General features: G+C 51.9%; 2 protein-coding genes across 2 annotated transcripts; one reads left to right on the plus strand and one right to left on the minus strand.

Annotated features, from left to right (window-relative positions):
* Positions 1 to 769: 769 nt before the first annotated feature.
* EAH_00010040 (hypothetical protein, conserved) lies at positions 770 to 2628 on the plus strand (the record flags this gene model as incomplete). The annotated part of the gene is made up of 4 exons (XM_013395188.1): positions 770 to 884; positions 1275 to 1431; positions 1561 to 1701; positions 1800 to 2628. 4 exons carry the CDS (start codon positions 770 to 772, stop codon positions 2626 to 2628), a joined length of 1242 nt encoding a protein of 413 aa, XP_013250642.1.
* Positions 2629 to 3545: 917 nt separating this feature from the next.
* Positions 3546 to 8578, minus strand: EAH_00010050 (hypothetical protein, conserved; the record flags this gene model as incomplete). The annotated part of the gene is made up of 9 exons (XM_013395189.1): positions 3546 to 3582; positions 3706 to 3761; positions 3930 to 4145; positions 4399 to 4565; positions 4711 to 5072; positions 5173 to 5428; positions 5587 to 6039; positions 6278 to 7350; positions 7467 to 8578. 9 exons carry the CDS (start codon positions 8576 to 8578, stop codon positions 3546 to 3548), a joined length of 3732 nt encoding a protein of 1243 aa, XP_013250643.1.
* Positions 8579 to 10784: the final 2206 nt, after the last annotated feature.

Raw genomic sequence — 10784 nt, forward strand, 5'->3', positions numbered from 1 at the left:
CATAATAATAATTTGCATCGTCGACGAAAGTCACATCGTCGACACGCACGCGCTCTATACGGGTTGCCAGTTGAGAGGGAAGTATCCAGCCCTCGCAAAAATGAATTTTTCGCCTTGAAACGGCAATTAACCCCCCATTCAAGTTGACTTGAACGGGAACCCAGTCACTGCCAGCTCACTGTCAAGCACTGGGAACGAAAAGTTGCATTCGATCCCCCGAGAAGCACATAACCTGCTCACCGTCATGCAGACGAGTTTTCCAGCCCTGAGGAGTTGGTTACAAAGTATGCTACAGAAAATTGCAGCAACTCATTTGTCCCCAAAACCATAAGTAAAACTAGCTTGCTAGTGCTATCCCGGTGGCGCAATCACCAGACTTCCCCCCCTCCCGCTCCCCAGAGACAATTTGTGGAGGAACTATGACGTATATGTGAGGCTATTTTTGAGGAGAGACCTAAATCTGTTATTCAGGTGAATATGGCTCCTGGTTGTTCTGAATCACCAGCGACTGGGCTCGCCTGGCCGTGGCTGCATGTCCAGCCCCAACCGAGGCGGCGATACTCTACTACGGCACTGTGAGCCATTCTTGCCGTTCTTAGGAGTGTAATTAAATGAAGGAGTGGACAGATTTTGCAGACGTTTGTTAGTGCTTCTATGAAGGATGCGCCTCTCATCCCGGCCGCTCACGCAGCACTTCTACCGCATGCGCGTGAAGGCGCGCTAGGCATCTCGTTGCAAACTAGGGAAGGGCAAATAAGTTCTCTTCATAATGGCCGTATACATCAAACAGAGCCCTCCCCGCGAGGGAGTACGGGGGGGGTGGGAAGACTTCAAGTGGGAGTCTCTTAAGACGCAGACGAACGCCGACCGTGACTATTACCTCGGTGAGTGCAACCCAAGCCTGCCCCTGGGCTTTGCGCAGTTTATGCAGTAGAACAGAGTTTAATTGGTTTGAAGGGCAGAAGAACTGTTACTTGTTTAGTCATCGTCTACTCGTACGTACATTTTTAGTATCCTGATTCCTTACCGCAGCTCGCACTTCTCGGATAGATGGCACTCCATTGCAACCGCTTTTATAGTGGTCCATATTATGCATACTGCACATGGATCATACCCTTCAGCGCTAACAACCAACTGCAAAGCGCATTTGCACCTGAAGCGCCATCCGTTGCAAACGCAAACGCGCTATTTCAGCAATCTCAGTATGTGCTCGTTTTTCTACAGACGCATTCACTTCTTCGTTATGTATCCTTCGACATCTTTGCGGGGTGCAGGCGCTAGTGCGAAGGTAGGAATTTGCACGCGGGGGGGGAAATTCGAGAAGTTCGATTGGTGGACGAAGAAGAAAGAAACTGAAGTTCCCAGTGGGGCAGAAGATGAGGAGTTAAGGAGAGTGAAGCGCTTTGAGCAGCAACTCCTAGAAGAGGCTTTGTAAGAGATCTGAAGTTGCGCACCTGTGTGTCAATGTGCAAACCCCGCGAAATGCTGCTTCCGTGCCGGGAATGGTGCTTGTTGCTGCTCATTCTTGTGCGCTTCCTCTGTCTTTGCTTTTTTTGGCAGGGGACGCAGGCCGCGGCACCTCCTTGCAGGGGAAGCTCTTCAAGACGAAGAACCGCCGTCTGCAGCTGCAGTTGCAACTACAGCTGAAGATGACCGGCGGGCTGCTGAGAAGGCGCTGAAGAAGCTGAAGAAAGAACAGAAGTGAGCCTTGCCGCTAAATTTCGCATACAGCTGTACGATGTTGGTCCGTGAGTGGAGGGATTGCATGCATTTTGGCTTCAAGTTTTGCTTCTGTTCAGGAAATTGAAGAAGCTGCGGAAAAAGGAACGCAAAAGGGAAGCAAGGCATCTTCGGGCGGTGAAGAAAGAGCGACACAGCGAGTCCCGATCCTCCCGAGGCCGTTCATCTTCAGCTGATAGCCGGAGGCACAGCCACAGCCGCAGCAACAGCCATCCTCGCGTCAAGAGGCGCCGGGGAAGCCCAAGCCCGAACTACCGGAGCACTGACCCCAGCAAGAGCCGGCGAGGGGAGGGGCTGGACCTTGATGGGGAAACGATAAAGCGCTGCTCCTCTGAAGAGCGATCGTCGAAGATAAGATCGGGGGGGAAAGAGCGAATGCAAAGAGAACGGAAGGAATACAGGGATGAAGATAGACCCCACAGACATGCGTTCAAGAGCAAACGTCGGTCGCGTTCCCTGCAGAGGGAGGAGCAGAGGGAAAGGAGCAGCCGACAGCACCACAGGAGCAGTGGGCGGGCCGGGGAGGGCACTGAGCGGCAGCGGGGCAGTACAGAAGAGAAGGCCCACAGGCGTCGCCATTCAGAGAGTGCAACGGCAGGCGACGAACAGCCAGTGCGGCCGCAAGGAGCTATCAAGACAGAACGACGCAGATCACGCAGCAGGCGACGCAGCGCCGAAGCATCTACACGGAGAGGGGAGCGACAACGGACCAGGTCAAGGGAACGGCTGGAAGACAAGAGATCACGAGGAGAACGACCAAGCTCAGCTAATAAAGAGTCTCTGGTGGGGGACAGAGCCAGGGAGGAGAGCCGAAACCACCGGAGGAGCACAGAGAGAAGACACACACTGAAGGATTCAGATGGCCTACGAATCAAAAGAGAGCCATGAGTTTTTCCACAACAGACATCAGTCGCAGTGCACAGGCGCATAGAACTGTCGTCGCAACAACCTCCGAACCAAACAACACGGCTTTAGATTAGGTCAACTAGGCCGTTCCCGATAATTGAATCAGCTGTCTTCCCCAGACAGTGGTAAGGCGCTTCGTGTACGCGGCAGTAGTCATTGCACGCACGTTGTAGCGATTTTTTTTTCGTAACAGATTTTGGCTGACAAGGACATTTGCAAGAGGCTGAGAACTGCGCAAGTTCAGAGCGCAACTCCGCGTATTGTGATCTTACTGGCAAAGAATCGAGGTGAAGCACCGGAACACAAGTAGACGCGTATGTACACCGCAGTTGAGGCTCTCAGTGGGTACCAGCTGGAGGCCTTTTCTCGCGAGGCGTCTGGCTCAACTGGGCCAGCCAAGCTACCAGCGATTTACCTGTATGCACACGTAGTGCAGCCCGCTTGTCAGTGGGCTCCATCAAGCAACAACGAGCTGGCAAGGCAGAAAGCTGGCCATCGGCATTGAAAGTCACCAACGTCCGATTTGCATTTGGGAGAACGCGGTTGAATATGCATCACTTTGTGTGGTTTAGGTCTCTTAATGAGTCTGAGGAGAGAGCAGAGCTAGGGGCTTATCAAATGCTTGCAAATGTTGGGCCATGTCAGTGAAATTCGAACGTTTCCTAAGGGATCCAGGCAATCGACCCTATCCGCAGCTGTCCCCCTTACTTGCAAGCTGGGCTGCTACTCTGATCCGTCAGGCACAAATGGTGTTAACGCAAGCAAACAGTGCTGGCCAAGGGGTAGTGAAATGGGCTACATTTCTTTTACACCTTCCCTGTTTCCTAAATGGGCTTAACTAACAGCACTCCTGCTCTCCGCACTACCTCTTTATTCTGTTTGTGCACCATTATTCCTCGTCAAGCAGCACAAGGGGAAGATCCCACGGTAAAAAGCCTACAATGCAAACGCCAAAGGTCCACTGTGCAGCTCTGACACTCGGAACAAAAGGCAAGTTGTTAATCGCGGTCTGCAACTATGCCAAATATGCCATGCCAGATGCAGCAGTCACCGAGTCACCTAGTCAGCTGATCCAGCAAGGAGTGCCTGATGAAAGTCTCCCCTCCGCTGGCCAGCTGATAAAAACACTTACAGAGAAGAGGAACTGTGCAGAGCGTCAGGACCAACAGTGGACAATAACAAGGCGAAGATGATTTACCCAGCAGTACGAGCCACTGGCCCATGCGAAGGGCTCACTTCCGCCTCCTCAGGGGTAGCGCAAACGAGTTCCGTTCCCAGCTGACCCCCTTCAAACCTTCTACTGCTGCTGCATGAACCTCGTCGAGGCTGAACTTCATGCTCTGCAAATGGTACAGCATCTTCATTATCACGAAAGCGGATGCTGTGCGAGCTGCTGAAGACAAGCGGCGCTCTCCACATTGCTCCCCCAGACACTCTATTAGTGCAACGATTACCCTTTGAGCACAGGCGTCCACAGCCAAGCTACAGTCTTCGAAGGCCTGAACAAGATACGGAAGCACAGTTCCCAGATATCCGCGAAGTGAGTGATCGTTTACAGCATCTAGCCTTGCAAGGGTGCCAGCGCCCCTGTAAGAGGACAATTCTAGTAGACTGCTTATGATGCGGCACTATGCTCGCTCTATTGAGGTGCGCAAAAATTCATCGTCTGAAGCTGCTTCATGTATCGACCCGCTTCCCCCGCAGCACATCTAGCTGCACTGCAAGAGACTGGTGCTGCTGCAAGCAGCGGACCTGTTCACGGCCTTCAGGGCTGTCGCCTTGGCGGGAATAACGCCGTTGGCAGCACATGAGCTTATCGCCAAACGCCGGCAGTGCTGAGGACAACTCCGTGCTGGTAGCCGCAGAAAGAGTGCAAAGGGAATCACATGTAGCCAGCAATGCTTCCTTGAGCTCGACACCTGCATCACAGAACAACGGATACGGCAGAGCACGGGAATAAAACGCCAAAGTTTATCGCGAAAACGTTTCGTCTATGGGCAGCGTGATTACCCGCCTGCTCACCTTTTGTTGTTTGAAATAGCTCTCGCAAAGCCAAGCAATTACCGTGCCGCATTAGGGAAACACTCCAGCTCCTTGCTGCCAGCCCCTTGTTTGCAGCGCCTTGTGTGTCTGAGTCTGCCATGGGCAACAACTCTAGCTCTTCCTTTCCTGCTACTGCCGTTTCAGGGGCAGCTGTTGTTTCTTTCCAGTCTTCGAGCATGCCCTCTACGAGTTGAGCTGTCTCCTGCGCCTCAAGTAGCATTGAAGTCGCTGCGACCTTCACTTTTGTAAGGGATTTGGGGATTCTCCACGGTGACAGCAATGGAACGTAGCAACCCTCACGCAAAAGCATTGATCCTGACCCAAGCTTCTCCTTTATGTCTTTCTCTAGAGCCTTAGTCGCTGCTGCGATTTCTTCTTGTTCCCTGTACGCATGTGTGCACCCACATTCACTTCTACATTTTCTGGCATGCTTGTACTGGCAGCCTAATACCACCGTTCATCGTGGGTTCAGTCACCGCTCACCTTTGCAAGGGAGAGGACCCCTCTGCACTATCGGCAGGACAGGCGCCCTGCTCCTCCTTTGTCGATTCACAGAGGGCAAGGAAAGTTTGCACTAAGTGGCTGGCTTCCCTCGTGCACCCCTGCATAACTTGGGAGTAATCAATGCAGGCGCATGTCGCGGCACTAGCACGTGGAGGCAGATGCGCCACAATAATTGCCAAAAGAATGCCCATAATAGTGCTCACAATGCGAGTGGTCACCAAGTAGTCCCGATCCCCTGCATGCAAAACACAAAAACAGAGGTTGTTCCGCGGTCGTTCATGCAGCACAGGAGCGCACGGAGGCAACTCCAGTTCTAGTGCAGATCGCTTGAACTCCCATGGAATAAACGGGCCTTGCAAATCAAAAATCGACAACTGACTGCCAGACAGTGACCAGTGGCATAGGTGGAGTATACGACCATGCATTGCTTCAGGGTTCCCAGCATGGCCAAGCGATACAGACCTGTCAAGCCGCCCAGTCCGCCTGCTGCCAAAGTGACAATGAGCGACTGCGTGTAGGTGAAAACCATTCCTGAGTATCCCCATCTTCTGCTGAATCCGTCGAGGGGGTGACGGGGATCGGCAAAAACAAAAATGTCAACAAACACCGTCACCGAACAAAATGCGATGAGGGCAGCCAAATTTGAGCCGAACAGCTTCATTCCCACCCAACCACAAAAGGACCCCAGCAAAATACCCACTATGCGGCCAAGAGCTCGGTGTAGAGTGCCGTTATATGTCGTTTGCAGCACTGTGAGGTACCCCAGTAAAAACCAAGGAACCATGCGAGTTGCAATGCCCTGATTGGAGATGTCCAAGAAGATAGGACTCTCGGTCACCTCGACGCCTGCAACGAACAAAATACCATCCCCAATCACATAACTGCCAAAATTGTTCCAAAACCCATTCATTTACTCAGTTCCGGTCAATCAGCATTGGCTGGCTGAGGAATGGAATACAACTACCTTTTTCAATTCTACTGAACAAGAAACTCTTTTCGTAACTGTTCTACATGCCTGGGTGCTGGCTTCTGCCGTGGAAAGGAGGGGCGGCATCCTCCATATCCCGTGTGGCCCTATCCTTACCCCAGGAGTACTGAAGAAATTCCGGGAAGCAAATGCCGCAGGCGAAGATTGCGATTAGTGGAATGACAAGCTTGATGATGTACCAAACCTCTGGGTCCTTCCACCAAGCGAGCGGCCCTCTCCACTGTTTCCACCAAAATGCTAAAGCGGACACGGGCGCGACGAGAAGTCGCTGAGCATGCACCACGACGGGCACGAAAGGAAAGACTAGATTCATGGCGAGCCCATGCCAAGTATTGGTTTGCTGTGCTTTGTTCAAGGCACAAATTGCTCGGCTGAGCCACAGGGGCTCCGAATAGCTAGCTTGTACGAAAGCAGTGACAGCAAGGCCCACGGGAAGGAGCTCCTTTGCCCGTGCAAAGGATTCCCGCCGGTCTACAGATCTTGGTTCATCTACACAATTTTCATCTGCGGGTGCTGAGCAAGCTGCAGCAGCGGTGTCTGCCTCCAGCTGAACAATGGCATTCTCTGTGTCTAATTCTGACGGGTGGAAGACTTCCAAAGCCAACGAACGCATTTCGCCTTCCAGGAGACCCATATGCTCCATCAGCTCTTCTGCTTTTTGCTTGCTTTTGGAAGGGGAAAACATAGAAGGAAACGTCACTAAAAGGTCCTCGCACAGCTCGTACATCCGTATGCATTTGTCCAACAGGGGCCTGCCAGCAGAGACCAGGGCGGGATTTGAATTCAGGCAGCCGATGGCATTCTTGTGTTGAGGGCGGAGGATCAGCTGCAGCACATTTTGCGTCCGCAAACAGCACTGAATCAGTCTTTTTCGCACTTCGTCAAGTTCCTTCATGGTCCACACGCCAGGGCCCGGGTACAGCAAGTAGGGCTCCATGCCGGATAGCAGTGTAGCCTTTTGCGTATCCAGCAGACTTAAAACGACCTCGTCCAGAGCACCAGCAGCCCCTTTGTAGAGGTTCTCAGACTCTGCTTTCGAAAAGTCTGCCGCTCCACTCTCTACATCATGCTGATCTTCCTTGCCATTCACGATTCCCTTCGGGACTCGTGTTGAATCCTCGACTACCGAATCCATTGCCGCCAGCCTGTCCTTTGCTAGACGTAGCGACCTGCAAGGCGCAACAAACAATCGACAATTTGGAGTAATGCCATCTCATGATACAAAAATCCACCGCTGTGGAGACGTGGGTTGTGGAGACGTGGGTTTGAGTACGGAGTGACTCACTTGCGGATGACGCTGCACGCATTCGCCATTTCCCTGACTGCAACATCCCGTTGCCGTCTAATTGGCGGCACCAACATGACTAAAAAGTACACTGCGAATCCCAGGAATGCAAATATGATGAGATTTCGAAGGATTCCAACAGATCCCGATGCAACCCAGAGAGCCCTGATAAACCACGCGCCCGGCCTCGCGCCAACAGTTATGGTTTGCCCGCTAATGCCTTCTACGAAAAAGGGTATATCGTACATCCAATCCTGGGGAAGATCCAGCCCCGCCCCTCTAGGCACTTTCTTCTCAAAGTGGAGTGGCGTCCCCTGTGGAAAGCTACCGAGAACGGTCAAGTAGAGACCTAATGCCTCTTGCGGGCTTAGTTCCTTGTACGTTGGGGCGGGAACCTTAATGTGCAGGACACGTGCAACAAGAACTAGCAATCGCAGAGCCGAAGGCTTCGTCAGCGCGTTAACGAATTCGACCGCCTTATCGGGGGTAACCAGTAGGAAGCTGGATGCGGCAGCCAGGATATCGTCAACGCTGCTGTTAGCGACGAACGCTTTCAAAGCCTCGAATCGCTCAGGCGTAAGCTCTATGCTAATACCTTCAGAAGCATAGGGGGAGGCGATTAGCGTAGCCAAGGGTACGGCGTACAACAGGATGTAAGAGCCGATGAGGGTCATATCCTTTGTCTTGGTCGTCGTCAAGAAAGAAGACCAAAGGATGAAAACGGAGTAAATGACAATACAGAGAGCTTTTCCACCGCTGCCGATTAACAGACAAGAAACTAGCGTAGTTGCCAGAGCGCACGCCAGCAAGATACAAGCCAAGCCCGCAAACAGAAGAATCACTAGTGAGCTCAGCATGGGAGGTGCCAACGTGCCAGCAACGAAAAATAAGAAGGGTCCAATGTATTTAAAAGAGTAGTCCATGTGCGGGAGGTCGCACATGGTCAGTGCCATGATCAGAGCACCTCCAAGGGCCATTCGGAGCGCTCTTTCTGTGCGCCCCATTACGTTTAGCGCCACTCTGTTGGACGCAACCCGCCGCACGAGTCCCTCTTTCGGCTCATCATGGTGTAAGCCTCCATTGTTGCTCTGACTCCTGATAGAATCCCCCATGGCTTCAAATATGGCTTCAAATGTCTCGAGAAAAAAACTGCTGACTGTTGGTTGGTGATCCGCTGCTCAGTGTCTGCTGATCCCGCCGCTCTCCGTGCCTCTGGAAGGGCGGCGAAACCCAATGTGCCCTCGCGATTTGATCTGGAAGCCACAGCAGGTCTCACGTATTGTAGAGTGCTCCTAAGGAGTAGAATTACGTCGCTTCGGGGCCCAAGCGCAGCTGTTGACCAGTAATTCAAACACTGTCCCCTAACAAGGCAGTGCAGGTAGAGACAGCTGCAGGAAATGGCCACGAACGGTTGAAGAGACAATTCCACCAAAAGCTTTGTAAAATGAAGAGCAAAGAGGGCCAGAGTAGCACTAGCTGCTCAATAATGCCGGCCCATGATCAGTTTGCCGTGCCCAGGGAACAGCATCGGTGCAGCTAAAGGCGGCATCAAAACCGCAACGGGCGCGGAAAGAACTTCGACAACTTCTAAGCTTCAGTTTACAAATTACTGGAGAAATTCCACAGCTGCTTCTTTCGAAACAACGGCTCATGGCTAATTCCGCTGAGTCCGTCCTCGCCGTCACCCACTGACTACCGGTGCACTCAGCAGAATAGTGGCTTGCTCCGGACGGAGGAATGTCAAATGCTATAAGATCTAGGACAAAAAACTAGGAACAAGCTGCCAGGTCGTTGTTGGGAAAACAGTGTACACGCGAACGGGTCAAGCCACCCTTGGCGGTCTGCTGTGGCATGCACCACGGCGCCACATCGATTACTAGTGACCGATAATGCAGTTCACAAGTAATTAGCATCGGCTATTGCCAAGCTCATTCAATCACGTCCCAATTTACCGCTCTATTTGTGAGATAGATAACATGGGTCAGCAACTACCTACACAAAGCCTCCCCATGAGGAGTACGGAGCTTGGCCCGGCCGACTAACGGGTGTTGCGGGGAACACGTAATACCGGTATTGTTATTATCTCTTAAATTCTGAATGGATCATATGATTTATTTGGTGATATGCTGCTTTGCCCCTTAACACTACCTGCCAGCACACGCGCTGCTCACGCCGCCTAGGTCTGCTTGCAGTCGGATTGCCGATGCACGGGTCTCCGCTGCTAACGCGCAGAGCATCCTAGGCATTCCACCTGACTCGCTACAGCCTGTTGGATTGCTCTTAATGGTTGATTTTCTTTACAGCAACTGACGGCTAGGGTATATCTGAGTTTTGGATTCGTGTGCGTGGGCGCATGGTTTTGTCGTCGTCTGTGCGTGTGCATGCGTATGCATGTGAATGCCCGCTTATGTGCTTGCATTAATACAATATACCATGCGTGGGTGAGTACATGTGTGCGCGTATGTGTATGAATGTGTGTATACCCGTATGCATGCAGCATTGCTTGTGGACATGTGTGGATGCCGACGTGGTGCATATGCGCCTGTCTTCATTCTTGTACTACGTTTCATTCCTGTGTGGCAGCTCTGCTTTTGATAAGGCATTCTTCTCTATTTTGTCCAGACGGCATTTGCATGCACGAATACAGCAGACATGACTGGCTATGAATCACTGATTTGCTTGGGTGTCTTGCCAAGTGTACAGGTACGGAGAGGGTGGAGAAGCTAGGCAAAGAGTTTGTGATGGATCATATTCTTTTTCTTTATTTGCTTCTGAGGCTACTCTTTGGTATATGTTGTTCGTTGATGTTCATGGCAATCGTAACCTGTACACCAGTGGTGCAGTCTGCCTCCCGCCGACTACAGCGACGGAAAAATACCAATTTTTCCGTTGCTTGTAATGCTCACGTCAATTAATGATTTTGAGCAACGTGAGCTAATGTATTCCATCACTACGCACCGCGAGTGGCGCTAACCATCGAGCCACAGCAACGAAATCTACTTGGGAACTTCAGGGCGTTACCATTCTTGCGTACGTTGTTCATTAGCCCATCTGCGAAAACGATGTGAAGTCAAGGGCAGATGAGGCGAAAACATCAAGGCACGCAGTCTGAGTTTACTAAGCAAAAAACAGTTACACTGCGGCTCGAGGCATACCCATCCCTTCCGTTCCACAGAGTGTCTATCTGCCGGTGAAAGGACAACTAAACTGTCACACAGCTGCCATTATACCCATCACTTGAATCCCCTAAGAAGCGTGCTTGCAGCGGAAGCACTCCGTCCAAAGAACGGCAAGAACAGCATTCCGCATGCTCGCCTA

The sequence above is a fragment of the Eimeria acervulina genome, genomic scaffold (assembly GCF_000499425.1).
Source record: "Eimeria acervulina Houghton genomic scaffold, Eah_scaff51, whole genome shotgun sequence".
NCBI lineage: Eukaryota > Apicomplexa > Conoidasida > Eucoccidiorida > Eimeriidae > Eimeria > Eimeria acervulina.